Raw genomic sequence first — 18420 nt, 5'->3', positions numbered from 1 at the left:
CGATTGCTCTACGCATACGCATAGACGTACCCTTGTACTCTGTTAGGCCCCATTCGCACGGTAGCTTTTTCAACGCGCGTTACATGAATGGATAGCCATGTATGTATGTATTCACACGACAGCGGTGGCGCTTTTTATCAAGCGTTGTTGGATTTAGACTTTAAGCCTTGGTCGTTAAATCGAATTTAGAGTGCGGACAGGTTCAAGCGCTTTTTTAACGAGCGTTAATAAATCTGTCGTGCGAATGAGGGTGTGTTAAGTTTTTCTATAATTACTTATAATAATTAAAGTCGCATAGTAAAAGCCATTTCTTTTATTTCTATTAACAAATAATGCAATTTCATGGCAGACCCCAGCGCTGCTGAAACAACACAATCAACTGAAACACCAGGAGCCAAAACCATATGCCTGCAACGACTGCCCGAAGGCGTTCACCTCGAAAGGAAATTTAATTGTAAGTATCATAATATATTTAATTAATAATTAATACCGTTCCGTACCCAAAGGGTAAAAACGGGACCCTATTACTAAGACTGTCTGTCTGTCACCAGGCTGTATATAATTACTAACTATAGATATAAGTTATTGTAATACCTAACCCTATATATGGACCATATGTTCGAAATAAAAATATTTCATTTCATTTCATTTCATACACCGGAATAGCTTAGCAGGTATCGTCTTGGGTCGTCCCATTCGTTTTTCGTCAAGTTCTTAAATTAGTCCTATTCTGCTTTCGTCACTCATTCTACATTGAAAGCCACCGACGATTGTGCCGAAAGTAGAATGAGTGACGAAAGCAGGATAGGACTTATTTAAGAACTTGACGAAAAACGAATGGGACGACCCAAGACGATACCGCTTAGCATTGCCGGAATAGCATAACAGTTGAAATTTTGCAGGCTGTATCTCATGAACCGCGATAGCTAGGCAGTTGAAATTTTCACACATGATGTATTTCTGTTGCCGCTATAACAACAAATACTAAAAAGTACGGAACCCTCGGTGGGCGAGTCCGACTCGCACTTGTCCGGTATATGAGATCTATTTCAGTTCGTACCTTCCTTATTGCTCAATGTACTATGTATCCGCAGATTCATATCCGCTCGCACACGGGCGAGAAACCTTACAAGTGTAAGCGCTGCCCGAGTGCCTTCACCGTGAAGAGTAACCTCAAACGACACCATAAGACAGTGAGTACATCAACATTTTTATTTTTATTTAGTAGCATGTCTCCCCTAGGACCGTCTCCCCCAGGATCGTCTCCTCCAGGATCAAGTCTCCCCCAGGATCAAGTCGTCACTAGATATCAAGTCTTCCCTACTTTTGTAGGGCCGATAGGATAGGTAGTATGACAGATTTTAGACTTTTACTAACTGTTCTAACCATTAAAATTTGATTACTATGAAAATTTCTTTTTTTTCCCTCGCAAGTGTATTGAAAGACGTCGTCATTACACACATCTTAATGCGCGATATCGCCTCGTGTGGAATGACCAAAGTAGCACACTTATATCACAATGTACTATTATGTATGCGTCAGTGTAGCAGTTACTGGTATAAGTACCAATAAAAAAAATGTAATCACACTAATAATGACGAACGTAGCACACTTTGTATCATAAGGTGTCCCTTTGTTTCCCATAAAGTTTTAAGTTATAATGTACTGTTTGTCATATTATCGTTAGTCATAAAACTGAAACCGTTAACTTTTCAGGATTTTCGTAAGGTTCTTCTGTACATAGGTTAGGTTAGGTTTGTTTTATGACAATCCTGAAAAGTTACGCTTTTCTGTGAAAAAACATTTATGACTAACGAAAATTCGGACAAACAATACATTACTGCCCTCTTAAGCTAAAAGGCCGTATTTTCATTGAAAACTTAATGCAAATTAAATACCGCTTTTTAGCTTAGGAGGGCAGATTCTTGCAACATTTATTGCAAACGAAGACTTTCAAGTAATATGTTTATCGGAGACATGGATACCGCACAACCAAAGGAATATTGTTAAAATCAACGGCTACGAGTTTGCAGCTGCATACTATCGGCAAGAACGGCGCGGCGGAGGAGTGGCCATTCTGTTGAAAGAAGGCATAAATTAATAAAAAAAAAAAATAAAAAAAAAAAATCTTTATTGCAACTTTGAGTTGTTACATAACATTGGTTCTAATTATATTGAAAGGACAGACATAAGTGAGTTATCTCAGGAAATGACAATTGAATTGTGTGCAATAGAAATACCTTTATATGACCTTATTGGTGTAAATATATACAGGCCGGATAGGAATATAAACATATTTTACGATAAGTTACGCCAACTCTTACTAAAAATTAGATTAAAAGAACAAAAAATGCGCGTAGTTATTGGCGGTGATTTTAATATTAACATGTTTTTAAATACGCCAGATACACAGCAACTTACAAGCGAAATGCTTACTTGCAATCTAAATCAGATAGTTGACGAACCAACTCGTGAAAGTAAAATGTCTTCCACATGTATTGACCTCATTTTCACAAATAAAACAGATTACGAATTGAGCGTCGAGGAGAACGGTCTTTCTGATCATAAAAGTATAATATACATGTATAAAACAGCTGACTGCGTACCTATTAAACGGATATCATACAAAGATAAAAGGATTTTTAGCAATAAAAATATGGAAAAATTTAGACTAGGGCTAGAAAACATATAATGGCATGATATAATCTCCTGTAACGATGTTAACACAAATTACAACATCTTTCACAATAAACTGCAGGAAAATTTAAATAAATATATACAACGAATAATGTGTAAAAATAATAAACGGTCTTGGTTAACATCTGGAATTAGAAAAGCCTGTAAAAATAAAAGATTTCTAAAAATACTGACTAATTACACTAACAACAAAGAAATAACTAAGTATTATAAGATATATCAAAGTATTCTAAAAAAATGCGTTAGTACTTCTAAAAAGATATATTACACAAGTGAAATGAAGAGGTCAAAGAACAAAACCAAAACGATGTGGAATATAATTAAAAATACGACGCAACAAAAAACACCACAAAACAAAAGCATATCACTTAAAATCGGAAATCGTGTTGTAGAATCGTCCCAATGTATTGCAGATATGTTCAATGAGTATTTTGCATCGGTCGGTGAGTCACCGCAGGCCAGTCGCGCCGGAGCACCTGCGCGCGCGACACCGGTCGGCCGGCCGGTGCTCACCCCTACCGCCAACTCGATCTATATAGGCCAAGTTACTGAACGCTAGATAAACTACGTCATTCGACATCTAAAAAATAAATCAAGCTGCGGTTTAGATGAAATCCCACCAAAACTTATTAAATACTGCAGCAAGGAACTAACGAAACCTTTAAGACATTTAATAAATCAATCTTTTAACGACGGAATATTTCCAGATATGCTAAAAGTCTCAAAAATCGAACATAACCTCGATATAAACTTTAATAAAACGAAAATAATACAATTTAAACCAAATCAAAAAAATCCGTTGCATATAAGTTTACAAATTGACAATAATAAAACCATCGAAGAATTAGACGAGTGCAAACTATTGGGCATAACACTATGACTCGAGTATTAATTGGAAATCGCACATACAGGATATAAAATCCAAACTGGCTAGGTTCACCTACGCATTAAGCATCTTAAAGATTAATACGAACATTGAAACCGCTAAAACCGCATATTTTGCATATGCGTACGCATGGCTACGATATGGTATTATCCTGTGGAGAGAAAGCACCGATGTGCATCAACTGTTCGTTATGCAGAAAAAATGCATTCGTATCTTATCCAACACGCGCGTACCAAACAGCTGTCGCTCATATTTCAAAGAACTGAAAATACTAACACTACCCTCCATATATATAATGGAGGCGGCACTATTTGTAAAAAGTCACCTTCAGTTGTTTGAGATAAAAAAACTGTCAAGACCAAATCGCAAACCAGTCGGTACTCAATTATTATTGCCACTCTCCAAATTAGCTATGGTAAGAAACGGCCCTTACTGTCGATGTGTGCGTATAAGGAATAAAGTGCTTAGTTTCCTGAATATAGAAATTAGCGATAAATTATTTAAGAAACAGTTAAAGGATATGTTATTAGAAAAATGTTATTATTCGTTGGAAGACTTTTTTCATGATGAAAATTTGATTATGTAAAATGATAGTTTATAAATTTTATTTTAATTTTTATATTTAATTGTTAAATTTAATTTTTTAGAATGACTAAGATTTATGATTATTAATGATTATGTGAATATCTTTTATGCATGAATTAGTCTTAATTTATTATTATTTATTTCTTTGACATTTATTATTTCTTGAAATTAAAATTAGGTATAAGTTAAAATCCTATATTGTACACCCTAGCAGGGTATCATGTACCTACTTGCCAAATGTAAGACCAAATGTACAAATGAACATGATTACAATGGAATAAATGATATGATATGATATGACTTAAAACTATTTGAGAAACAATAGAGACCCGTATCATAATGTATTGTTATGTCTAGATGCACCTGGGCATCCACGGCTGCTTCGCGTGCAACATCTGTGGGACCACGCTGACCACCAAGTTCATGCTGCGCACCCACATCGAGTCCAAACATGGCGGCCGAGGCTGGCCGAGAGGCCGCAAACGGCAACAGGCGCGGTAATTAAAATAGAAATGAACCGTAATAAAGATGAACTGCAACCGCAGTTTGGCGAGGAATATAATTGGCAGAAAATTGTTGTGTATTTTATGATAAATAAATAAAATAAAAACATATAATGGAGCCTGGCTAATGAAAGGTGAAGCTGAAAAAACGCGGCAATTTCAATAATACCTTTTATGATTTCTTGAATATGATTTTTTTATCAAGAAATAAACTGTTTGTTTTTTTTTTTCTAGCAACCCTAAAGCTTAAACTCTAACACATTCATAACCATCCAGACAAACAAGACGTCCGCGCCAGGCCACAATTTCGTCATATAAAGCAGTAGTACCACGATCCCGACTATCGGGTCGTCCTGGGAACGAAATCACAAAATACCCGATACCCGATAGTCGGGTTTTCGGCACTGAATGTGCTAAAGTATAGTGCGATATAAAACAGCAGAAGTTAAATAAAATTGAACTAAATAATTTCCATACAAAATTGTTCCCATGTTTAAGCATTTTAGGTCAAAATGTGACGGTTACGTAGGAAGTGGCGCCTTCAATAACTTTCTACAATTTCTTGTCAGACTATAACAAGTCACGAGGTTGGATTAATGCGCTTCACACACTGTAACAGACTAGCGCACCGCGACCTTGGTGCGACGCACCCATAAGTGAGAGCGAGAAAAGATATCTCGGTGCGGTGCGGTAGTCTGTTACTGCTCTCAGATAGGATCCTAAAAAAACCTCCAATTTATTTTCTGATCAAATCAGTCGATTGATTGCTCGTCTTCTTCTGCGTCGGTTCCTCAAGGCTGAGGGTCGTGACCATCAGGAGTGCAGTTCTTCACCACCGCTCTCCAAACCCCCCTGTCTGGACTGGCCTAAAGTTTAAAAAGTTTCCGAACGTTAGTTAGGCTTAGGCCCCATTCGCACGACAGCTTAAAAAGCGTTGCGTTAAAACCCGACGTTGGCGCTGTTTTACCTTTTCTAATATTTGTGTTCAATGCGTGTTAAAAAAGCGCTTGAATCTGTCCGCACTCTAAATTCAATTTAACGACCAAGGTTTAAAGTCGAAAATCCAACAACGCTTGATAAAAAGCGCCACCGCTGTCGTGTGAATAGATTACATGGTTATCCATTTGTGTCATTCAAACGCTTTTTTAACGCGCCTTGAAAAAGCTGCCGTGCGAATGGGGGCTAAAGGCCTTACAATATCGCACGTTACACTGTCAGCAAAGTATGTTCAAAGAATTCAATTGATCGACCGAAAGTGTATCAAACGCATGTATGCGCCTGAGGGTCTACCGCGAACCACGTTCGAAGTGTTGCCTCCCTGTCAACTTTACGGACAAATTTACAAGTGCGATAGAGAGGCAACACGTCGAACGTGGTTCGCGGTAAGCCCTCTGAAGCTTCTATGTGTGCTTTGGCCTCCTAGAAAAAGTTGCCAGTAATCAAAATAAAAACATTTTTCTACAGCAACATTGCTCCCAACTAAGATTTAAATTTTCACGAAATTTTTACATTATTAATCATAAAACGGGACTTAAAACACTTAAAACTTAACTACACTTACTACTTACATGGATTACTGTAATGCACATAGAAAATGTGCTAAATGCGGAGCAACGGCTGTTGAAGATACATATTTGAGTGAAATTCATAGCTTTAGTGGGTTCAGAAGGAACCGCGTCATAACGCATCTGGAAAGCGTATTAATTAACCGTGAAGAAATGTATGAATACAAGTTGGAAATCTGTGAAAAATACCGTGTGTAAAGTGTAGTGTATCTGTGTGTGTAAAGTGTAATAGGTAGGCATGCCTAAAGTTATTTCAAATAACTTTGTGAATGCGCTTTATTAATGTCTATTTTTTTATTAAGTTGTCAGGGTTTAATTTTCAGTGTATATTTCTATATGTAAAACATTTTTCAATAAATAAAATAATACAATGTTATAAACATAAATATGCCTTTTATTTAAATCAATTGATAATACCACAAACAAGGGGTAATATTTGCATCTTTCATATATTTCGTGATATGAAGATAACAAATTATGTTTATCAACAGAATTACTACCTATACCTACCAATACCCGCCAGGCTAAACCGGTTGTCAACTTTAGTTCCATTGGTACACAACGACGGCGCCACTAGTATAAACGTATAAACGGTTGGGGACATTTTTTTGTATGGAGTTACCGTTCTTCTCCTAGTGAGCATTATATTCTTTGATCAAACGTGTCAAAAATCGCATGAGGTTTGTTGCAGGGTGTGTAGAGGCCGTAAAGTTCCGAACGCACATTAGGCCTCATACACACGGGCGCTTTTACAACACGCGTAAAAAAAGGGTTTGAATGACACAAATAGATACATGTGTTTGTGTCATTCACAGGACGGCGGTGGCGCTTTTTATCAAGCGTTGTTGGATTTTCGACTTCAAGCCTTGGTCGTTAAATCGAATTTAGACTGCGGACAGATTCAAGCGCTTTTTTTAACGCGCGTTGAATAAGCTCCCGTACGTATAGGGCCTTATAGATTTTTTTTTTTTTTTTTTTTTTTTTTTTTTTTTTCTGGCTTACTCCCTGGAATTTTGCACAGGGTGGATTTGCCAATGTCGGTGTTGACTTTCACACGTGAGGAGAATGTTCGGTATAATAATTTTGCATTTTTGGGAGGATGTAGTCGGGGAAGCCTAAAAACAAATAATTGTTATGAACATCACAGACAAACACATGACGAATACAACGATTAGCAAAAAAGCGGGAAGCGGATGACAGAACGTTAGTAGTGCCAACATGAAGGAAATGGAAGAGAAGAAAACGATATATATAATATAGAAATATAGAGTTTAGAATAAAACGAGTATAGATTGACATGAATTATACGCATTAAATTAGAAGAGATAAGACAATATTTAGAGTTTTATGTTATTTGTTTGTAAATATTTAATTAGAATAGAAGTTAGCTTAGTATCCATGTGGCAAAGAAGCGAGCTAAAGCATATAGGTCGTGGAACATTTTCGGGTAATACATCGTATAGTGAGTAGCTACATTTTGTACAAGCAAAGAAGATGTGGTCCAAGTTGCCCTCATCCAACCCACATCCACACAATGAGTTCGCACGGACACCAATCATAGCCAGAAATAACGGAGTACATACTTTGCCTAAGCGTAAACGGCAAATGGTGGATATTACCCACTTTGGAGAAGTACGGAATCGATAGAACCATGGTTTTCGAGTAATTCGAGGTTGTACACAGCCATAATGTTTACCAGTCTCCAATCTAGAGATATCCCATTGCCTCTGCCATGTATTAAACATATCAGATAGCGCACAACTCAACAGGTCAGTACTGTAAGTTTCCCGTTTTAGTGAACCAATCTCACCTTATAGAGTCCTTATAGATTTAAAAACTTAAAAAAAAAAAGTTTGACAGGTTTGACAGTTCACCTTCATTATCTGTGATTATTGTTTGGTCACGGACCTTAGGTTTGGTTTTGCGTTTCGCAGTAATCGGTTGAAATTAGATGAATTCGGTGCACTATTTATAAATTTAATAAAGTAAACAGCAAGCAAACAGTGTAGTGCATTAAAAACAGCAAGCAAACCCACATATATATACTCAGATCTCTTCGAACTACAATGTCTAAGACTGGACCAAATAACCTCTTTATCGTCTTAGACAAGACACATAATACGTGCTCAGATCAGTACTTGTTGTGCTGCCGCGCCTGTCTGTCCACCGACGTCAGATTGTACAATATTCATGATTATAAACTTGCTAAAGCTTTCTCTGCCATCGCTGGGCCTCCTGTAAGTGTTAACTACCAGCCAATACCACGTAGTATAATAAAATTAACCGTTCCGAAATTACTATTTAAGTTACTGTTATTTAAATCATCCAAACAAACTTAATTTATTTATTTTCATTTATTTCAGCATATATAAGCATTACATTGTCATATCAAAGTGCTTACATACTAGTCACATCAATTAACATAAAAAAAAAACATTTAATACACATTAGAAACACACTAGATTCAAATAGCAATTCCATAATAAATTCAATAATAATTTACTAATAACTTTTTTTGTTGACCAAAAGAAATTTGCATCTACTTGTTTTGACACTCTGTTTTTTTCCTTTGTATTAATAAAATCATATATATGATATTATTTCTTTATATAGGTAATCAAGGACAAGCTTCCTCAATATCTATGCTCACACTGCCGCACTCTACTGATGAAATGTGTCTCGTTCAGGAAGATGTGTCTCCGAACACAACAACGGCTCATGCCAGCGTTGCTGAGAGGACAGGTAACTTAGAAAAATATTTTATCGCTACTTACTATAAACTTGCTTCAGATTCAGATTTATTTGTTACACAACATATGAATGAATACCAAAATATTACTTTGCTTATCTGGGAAAAGAAAAGCAAAGCAAATAATAAGCAGACGCAAAAGCAAGAATAAATAACGGAAGTGGATAAGCAAAGTAATATTTTGGTATTAATTAATATGGATTTCCACAAAGTAATACCTGATTCTATTCATTACACAACATAATTATGATTCTTCTTCCTTGTTGTATCCTCATGGCTGAGGGATGTGACGAATGTGGACACTTTTCACCAGTGCTCTCCAAGCCGCTCTGTCTTGGGCCCAGTGCATGCTAGCCTGCAATGTGGCATTTGTCTCTGACGTTATTTTGTCTGCCCAACGCGTGGCCATACGTCCACCCATACGCTGCCTTGCCATGCGGCCAGTAATAAGGAGCTTTTCCAGGCTATTTGGTTATTAATATATGATTATTATTCACAAAAATGGGACTTAATGACATATTATTAAGTTTTAAAATTACCTGCGATGTTTTGAGGATGGCATTGTCCTGTCACTGTGGTCTCGGAGAAGATTGGCCATATCAACATCTTTTATAGCACAGGTCTTATGAACTACCGGCACTTAGTCTTGTTTATCAACATAAATCGGGGTTTTCGGTGCGGGAATGTTTTACACTAGCCAAATAACAGGTAAAAACTGTAAAAAACGAAACTAATTTAACATTTCTAAGCACATTTGGACCTTACTACCTACGTTTAATTCATAGTTTGGTAATTATTTTACAATAAACAAAGTTATAATTACACAAAATCATTCCCGCACTGAAAACCACGATGTATGTTTATCAACTTGAATGTTGTGCGCACTAGGGATATTATGGAAGAGATCTCTTAAAGGGATAAACATGCCTTTGTACTAATGACGAATGTTATTTTTCTGTTTGGTTAAAGTTTTGTTAAAGTGTTTTACTACTACTATTACCAGCGGAACGAAACACAACACACCCTACTATTACCTACTATTATTAGTTTCCGTTGGTTTGTAATCGTACTTCTCATTGATTTTTCCAGTTAAACACAGACTACATTCGTAGTATAAATCAGCCTTCTCAACAATTCATCAATTTAACCACAACTGAAGTTGAAACTATCAACTACATCCCTAAAGACAAACATGTTATAGAGACTGCACCGGATAATTATATAAAAATTATGGAAACCCTAACACAAGACATAAACTTCGATACATCACTAGCAGAAAACATAAAAGATGAACCAAACATAGATATGGTTGACATAAATAATATATTAAACCAAACTGATGATACAATAGAATTTGATATTGAGATAGACGAAGAAAGTAATCATAATGTAAAAGACGAAGATGGATTAAAAGGTAGGAGTAAAAATATTAAAACAGAAAATAGTGGAACAGGAACCAAATTTAAGATAGAAATAGATAATGAAAATGATGATGTATTTAATGTTAGTAGAATCAAATCAGTTATGGATGGAGGTATTGTAAATGAAAATGAAGATATAGGTGATGTCAGTCTAAAAAATGAACCAAACTTAGGAATTGGAGACCATATTGAGAATATAAATGACGTCAGTAGTATACAGAATGTTAAAAATTCAGTAAAAAAGCGAAAAGGAAATGGTAGCACACAAAACGCTAACAATTCAGTAAAAAAGCGTAAAAGTAATAAAAAGGAGGAGAAAATTGAATGTAATCTTAGTGACAAAAATACGGGGGTCAGACCGAAACGCACAAGGAAAAGAATAAAAAAAGAAAAGGAGGAACTGAGAAACATTAAGATTTTCGAAAGTGATTATTCAGTGAAAATAGTTTTTTTGAGCAAGGTAAGAATATTGTATCTTTGTTAACTGAGTTCCCTTAAGTCTATCTATCTATTGCAGCATTAAGTGTACTCGTTTCTGGACTTATGCCTTCTCCAAATCTGACAATTTCTATAATTACCCACACAAATTGTATCATACCAAATCTACAATTATTTTCAATCGAATGATAGATTTTGTGTGGGTAATTTTTAAGAAATTGTCAGGTAAATTACATTTTAAGTTTTTTTTTCCTAATCCCTACTCGTATTCAACCCAGTTGACGGTATGTTTGCATGAAAAGGCGATTTCGCAAGGTCAACTTTCATAATAATTATGTGTGTATTGTTAAGCATGGCTCACTCCGCGATTTCCTCGCGTCGCTACAACGTACATGCGGCCCACACCAATTTCGGTGTCTAGCAGTAGTAGTTGCCGCGCACCGGAACGGACGCCTGCTCGCGCTTGCGCCACCTTGCGCCATCTGTCGCAATAGGGAGTATTACTGCAATGTTCTGCCACCAGAGTGCAGCACTAATTTGTTTAGTAAACCATAGAATAACTTATACATACTACGCCTTAAACAGTTTTTTGACAAGTTTTTACTATGACATTGATGCATCAAGGCGGTTTGTACCGCGAAACGCGAAAATCGAAATTTCGTTATCTGCCTCTCTATCGATCGAATAAGCAAAAGTGATAGAGAGGCAGAAGCCGAACTTTCGATTGTCGTGTTTCATATAGGCTATGTGATTGAGCTATAGTCCGACCGCTTAAATGAGTCCTAGACTGCGCGGTACGGGGGCGACGGGGTAGGACGACTAAGGGCGGGTTGCACCAAACCACCTGCTAACGTAAGCACGGTTCGTTAAATTTTAACGCTGACGTGGGGGTCTTAACGATTGCTAAATAAAATGCGTTGCACCAACTATAAAATAACAGGACGTTAAAATTACTAATCGGTAATCGTATTGCCGTATTATGAACGCATTCCTACCAAAAATTTTATGGTAGAATTTTTATTTTATATAGCAACGCAGTCATAAATGCCAAACTGAGTTGTCAAAATTCTCAAAGAGAAAAGTTTTGTAGGCGCGAACTACACTTTCTTTGCAGATTTAAAATCTAAATATAAGCCATTCCTGAATATATTTATGGTTATATATTAAAAACACTCTAAAGTGAAATGTCTGACTACGATTGTTGAATGGCCTAGCTAAAGTCGGAATCAAACAAGGAGCGACATTGCCCGGTAAGTTATCTTATTAGTTTAATGCTTATAGCTGCTTCCTACTTTCAGTCCTTTCAGAGCCCTAAGCACAAGCATGCACAAGTGATTACTTGCGCTAACTACGCTATCTACAACTATGAAGCAAAGACGATAGTTAGGGAAAAAATTCCAATTATATTGTTGACAAAATAATGCATAACTGTTAGTAGCAGGCATTTGAGTTACTTTTGTACTTTAATTTAAAACTGCTTGGTCTAAGCATTAGTTGCCAAGCGGACCCCAGGCTCCCATGAGCCGTGGAAAATGCCGGGACAAACGCGAGGAATATGATGACTTATAATAATATCATGTTGCTTTCTTTTCAGGTTAGATTGACACCATATGATATGGAATACAAGATAAAAGTTACACACAAGTGAATGAATTCAAGAAATCAACAAATTATACAATTAAATTAACTGGAAGAAACTTGTTACAAAAAATAAAGTACAATTAGAAATATTATCTGAATTTCAATTTTGACAAGAAAATATATTGCTAGTTACCTTATCTACTTTATTTTCCATTTCATACTATTATCCTTTTTAGGTACTTAAGCAGTTTAGTGACCAATGGAGGTAAAGGGTTACCCGGAGCGTAGATAAAGAACTTATTTATTTTACAATTATATTTAAGGAGGTACCTACCTATCAGTTATTATATTTTCAGTCATACAGGTAACTTGCTTATTAACTATTTTATTTTCTTCGGGTGTAGATAAATAATTAAAAAGCCAGTATGGTGGGAAAACAAATAAAATAAAATTATTCAGACCGAGGGCCTTTTCTTGTGACAAATTCAGGGCTATTTAGGTACCTATGTTAGGTTTAAATGTTATGTATATAGGGACTTGAGGTAGGTTAATCAGTAGGTACTGTACTGGAACATTATTTCCAATACATGGCTAGGGTTAAATATATTTCAATGTATGACTGGTTGAACACAAATAAAATTCAGGTGACAAGAAGACAAGCCATATTATATTTTATTTGACCCAGGTATTGGTAGTTGTATTAAAGTTTTATAAATGTTGCTTTGTATTTTTAAAGTCACTGCAAATGTTTTTTGACTATAGTGGAAGAGCCCTACTTACAGAATACCTTGAATTTTGTCAATAGATATGCTTGTCAGATGCAGATAGGGGTATTGTTCCTTTCTGCATCTAACAAGCATATTATAAGTTCCTTTAAAACAACTCAGTTGTTCTTATGTATGTTCCATATTTCCAGAATAATTACTCTAATAAGCTTGGCAGCCAGTATCGCCTTGGCACGGTAATATATATTTTAGCTTTTCTTATTACTTAGGAAAGCGGCATCCCTCGGGCATTTATTTTTATTTTATGCTAAAGCAGCGGTCGGCAACTTGTGGCCCGCGAGCCTCCATGGCTATTTTGTATGTAATATTGACAAACGTCAATGTCTGATAAAGACATAAATATTAACAAAGTGCGGCCCGCAACTACTTTGTTAACTACTATGTGGCCCTTGGCTGCTAAAAGGTTGCCGACCGCTGTGCTAAAGGATGCTTTGCCATACTATGTTGATAATGGGTGCGGGATCCTATTAGAAGCAACACAAATTGCACTTGTAGTTGTAATTGCAATTCAAATATAGATAGCTCCAAAAATAATATTATTTTAGTTTAATGCCTACTTGGAAAGTTGTTGTTTCTTAGGGTTATGAATAAGATTATGTTGTAAAAGCAAATAAAACCCAAGTAAGTAGGAGTTGAAATATTATAATCACTTTTGCATTACACATTTTTGTCACTTTATTATAACCTATTAGTTATGCCAACTAGTCTGGAATTGTCCCAATACATTCCACACTTCACAAAACTTCACTTGCCATACTTCACAAAATACTTGATTTTATATTTCGCAACTTGTTTTATGTACGTTTATAGTTCTAAACATAGTTCACTTCTATAGCGGGTTACGATTTTCAGAGGCAGACTTGTAGATGGTTATAGGTGCCATCTCGCTGTTTTCGAATATCATAGTTCGTCCGTGGTGGATTTGTCCAAAGGATTTATCATTTTTATCTTGATTCCAATAATCAGAAGCCTTTAATTGGTTTTAATGACCATCCTGGCGACAAGTAGTAGTGCCGACATTATATGCCGTCGAGTTTCATCTGATGGGACGTATTTGTTAACCTGTGATAACGTCAATCTGGTCTTAACTCCAACTTTGAGTCATTTTGCACGCAATTTAAACTTAAAACACGCACATTTCTTTTAAACTATAAATAAATTAATGTATTTATGAAAGACGGATCGTCTCCCAATTATAATGACTTTTAGAGCCATTCATGTCAACTGTCACACGTTTTTGCGTTTAGAAACTCCACATTTTATTGTTATTAACATTTTTTTAATAATTTAAATAATATATTTCCTAAAATTATTGAAAAATCAAATATAAACTCATGAAATACGGACAAATTCAATAAAGTGCCGCCATTTTTATCAGGCGGTAAAATCGTTAACCAGTGGTCTACGACCGGTTAAGGGCAGCGTAACTTTTTAACAGACGTTAGGCGTGGTGCAACCCAAATATGCAGTTAGCGTTCGTTAGCGCCATCTTTAGCCATGATCAGCACATCAAATGGGCACGGTGCAACCCGCCCTAAGGGTGGCGGGGAAGGTGCGGGCGGCCTTCCCCGCCCCCGTACCACGCAGGCGAGGACTCATTTAAGCGGTCGGTCTATAGTGACGCCCTCTACGCAGAATTTTGCGTAACATTCCCTATATACGCGTTTTGTTAGAGAGTGAATCTTCTGTACCTAGACTATATTTGTCTGTGGTATTGTGTTTAGGAGGAGCAACTGGCTGAGGTGGCAGCGCGCCGAGAGGGCAGGAACTACTTGGAGTCTCAGTACAAGTGCGAGGAGTGTTATAAAGGGTTCGGGATGAGGCCCGCTTATGAGAATCACCTGCTGCGACACAGTCCTGTGAGTCCCCTTATCTTAGAGTTCGACCAAGAAAAGTCTGCAGCGATTTTGACAGCCCTCGCAGTGCAAGTGTTATTTATACGTCATAATTAGAAGTTTGACGTTTAAAATAATACTTGCACTGCGTGGGCTATCAAAATCTCTGCAGACTTTTCTTGGTCTATCTCTGTTTTGAGTAGAAGACTGTCCCCTAATAATTTCTGAGCCTAAAGTGTATTCATCCTTACGTGTTTTACCATGTAAATCATTCCAACAATACGATTCATATACATCGTAATGTCATTGAATTTAAACTGTTGTGAGACATACTAATATTGAATAATTTTACGGTTTAGACTCACTTGTTTTAAGTTACTCGCGCGACATGTTCCGGAGAGCCTAGGTTTCGTCGTGAACGCTGCTCGCACTGTTAGTGCTTGAGAAAGGAGACCTAGGCTCTCCGAAACATGTCGCGTGAGTATTTTACAGTACATATGGTGCTACTTTACCGCACTAGTGCGATAATTAGCACATTACGCAACTATCTCGAAAACTTAAAGGGACATATGTACTGTAAAACGTTGTACGATACATGTGCGAATAGGTAATTCGAAACTCGTGTCGATTTCAAACACTCCCTTCGGTCGTGTTTTAATTTATAGCCACTTGTTGCGAATTTCCTATTTTTTACACTTGTATCGTAATGTACTTACTATCAAAGAGAATTTGAAATAGAGAGTTACTGTCATGGTAAATTATGTAGCTATAGTCATTTTACTGCCATCTTTCGACAGAATATTAAAACTGTTAGAACGCCATTTGACTTTGATCATTATTCGTTCACTGATATGTGTTATCTCGTTATATATTAATATTAACGCCATCTACTCGAGCGTAGGCTGAAGGTTATGGCGCCATCGCTCCATACCATACCTTTGGCCAAGTGTCGAGTAGATGGCGTTAATATTAATATTTAACAAGTTAACACATATCTGTGAAAGAATAAGGATCAAAGTCAAATGGCGTTCTAATACTGGTCTTCTGCCTAAAGATGGCAGTAAATTTACAGTGGCTACATAATTTACTTTGACAATCCGCCTCTATACACTCTATTCTCTTTGCTACTATTGTGTGTGGTTGATTGTGTAGTATTATTTTAGGGCAGTGGTCCGTACTCGTGCGAAATCTGCAACGTACGCTTCGAGAGAGACAAGAGCAGGAAAGATCACCAGAATCTGCATCTGTTGAAGCTGTTCTGCACGCAGTGCGACTTCGTCTCAAGGTCCAAGTCAGTATACCCCTACTCTTGGTGATTTTAATGCACCCCCACCCCCCTCTTCCCACCACACACACACACACACACACACACACACACACACACACACACACACACACACACACACACACACACACACAAGAATACGTGATTATTACGATGCGGGTACCCTTAGACGCTAAGTAAGTCTAATGCCGATTCTACTGTATTGAAGCTACACCAGATTCTGCATCTGTTGAAGCTGTTCTGCACGCAGTGCGACTTCGTCTCAAGGTCCAAGTCAGTATCTCTCTTGAAGCTTGTACCTTTTTACATTGACGTATAATATCTGAGCGGTTCTTTTATTTTTTGCCATTTTTATATATTGTGGCCTTATTTTTTGCCACTTTTGTGTTATTTCTAGTCAGGATCACGAGCCCTTTTCATCCTTATAGGAGAAAAAAAGTGTCCTAAAATTTCCATACATTTTTCAAACTTTCCTTTTTGTTACCGCCATACAAAGTATATGGGGATATGGTAAGACAATAAAAAAAAACTCTGGGACTTTTTTATCCCATTGAGATCGAAAGAGCTCGTGATTCTGAGTAGAAATAACACAAAAGTGGCAAAAAATGTCGCAATATATAAAGATGGCAAAAAATAAAAGAAACGCTCACCTAAGGAAGGAAGTACGGGCACTAAAAATGGTACTAGTTCAGCGGACTCACGAATTCCAGCCAATCGTGCAGTCTAACGCAACTAGTTGCGACCAATAGCGCGCGTAATGCGAGCTCATCAACCAATCGCATGCGTGATGCGAACTCATCAACCAGTCGCGTTGTAGCGGTGTCACACCGCTGTACAGTCGCCATCAGATATATAGGAGCGGCCAAGGTGTTCACAATATCTGAACACGCGCTCTAACGCCCTGACAATAGAGGCGTGTTCCGATATTTGTGAGCACCTTGGCCGCTCCGATATATCTGATGGCGACTGTACTGGCTCCTGTCATGCCTCATTATTATTGCCCGTAAAGCCAGTCCGTAGATATCTATGTACTGTGAACGTAATTAGCTTGGATATGCGCATGGTATAATAATATACTCCGCCTGGTACTCCATTCCCGTCTTTTCTAGGTCACCTAACTGACACGGGCCTACGTCATCATGCGACAGCGCTATATGATAATATGCGATAGCGCTATATATAGCGGCCATGTTGTTGTGACGTAGGCCCGTGTCACTCTGGGAATGGAAGACCATGTTTTATTAGACTATGGATATGCGCAGGTCGCAGGCGATGCTGCATCACGGCCTTCACGCGGGCCGCCTCCACCAGTGCAAGCATTGTGACAGGAGCTTCCAGTGAGTTTACTTATCATACGATTTTATTACGATCCCCACAAAGGGTACAATTTATATTACAAGCTTTTAGAGCTTCGAGCAACACCGGGAAATGAGAAACTTTTTGTACCGAGACTGACTGAAATAGCAAGACACGTTCGTACGTTTCCGTGAAAATCAAAAATATTTTCTAGTATCAAAACTATAATTCCTAGTACAAAGTGTGACCAGCCCAAGATTTTTTGAATATCTCGCCAAATTTTTGTGTAATTTCAGTAGCCAGACTAGTTCGCAAAAACCAACTTTGCGAACGCTAAACAGCTACGTAAAGTAGCACTTTTTTTAAACAACTGTATTAAAAAATAAATATACAAGTGGGTGATTTTTTTTTTGTTAGAAAGCCTACGTCCTACTTTTCTCACATGCGCGCCATCCACCTCGCGAAGAACGTGGCGTGCGACGAGTGTGGCGAGGTGTTCGTCAGCAACAACGGCCTCAGACAGCACAAGGGGAAAACCCATGCCAAGGTAAAGTACAAACCAGGGATGTTGCGGATATCCGCATCCGCGTCCGCGGAACATCCGCATTATTTTTGTTAGGAAGCCTACGTCCTACTTTTCTCACATGCGCGCCATCCACCTCGCGAAGAACGTGGCCTGTGACGAGTGTGGCGAGGTGTTCGTCAGCAACAACGGGCTCAGATAGCACAAGGGGAAAACCCATGCCAATGTAAACTACAAACCAGGGATGTTGCGGATATCCGCATTATTTTTG

At 37.5% G+C, this 18420-nt stretch overlaps 2 protein-coding genes across 3 annotated transcripts in view; both read left to right on the top strand.

Annotated features, from left to right (window-relative positions):
- The window catches only part of LOC134802333 (zinc finger protein 82-like), a 28706-nt gene extending 23956 nt beyond the window's left edge, over window positions 1–4750 (top strand). Inside the window, exons 10-12 of the mRNA XM_063774941.1 lie at window positions 350–454; window positions 1095–1193; window positions 4526–4750. Coding sequence (XP_063631011.1) covers window positions 350–454; window positions 1095–1193; window positions 4526–4669 — 348 coding nt within the window. The 3' untranslated portion in view covers window positions 4670–4750. The remainder of the gene's footprint in view (window positions 1–349; window positions 455–1094; window positions 1194–4525) is intronic.
- Window positions 4751–8161: 3411 nt separating this feature from the next.
- On the top strand, window positions 8162–18260 carry LOC134802368 (zinc finger protein 28-like). 2 transcript variants are annotated; one of them, XM_063775000.1, is made up of 8 exons: window positions 8163–8473; window positions 8850–8978; window positions 10075–10399; window positions 10439–10866; window positions 14935–15069; window positions 16209–16336; window positions 17593–17667; window positions 18044–18260. In XM_063775000.1, exons 1-8 carry the CDS (start codon window positions 8303–8305, stop codon window positions 18243–18245), a joined length of 1593 nt encoding a protein of 530 aa, XP_063631070.1. In that variant the 5' UTR covers window positions 8163–8302; the 3' UTR covers window positions 18246–18260. The 2 variants fall into 2 exon arrangements, with proteins under 2 accessions (XP_063631069.1, XP_063631070.1); XM_063774999.1 differs by having other exon boundaries at window positions 8162–8473; window positions 10075–10866.
- Window positions 18261–18420: the final 160 nt, after the last annotated feature.

This window comes from Cydia splendana, chromosome 24 (assembly GCF_910591565.1).
Source record: "Cydia splendana chromosome 24, ilCydSple1.2, whole genome shotgun sequence".
Classification (NCBI taxonomy): Eukaryota; Metazoa; Arthropoda; class Insecta; order Lepidoptera; family Tortricidae; genus Cydia; species Cydia splendana.
The sequence above is the reverse complement of the archived record's forward strand: the minus strand, read 5'-3'. Positions and strand labels throughout refer to the sequence as shown.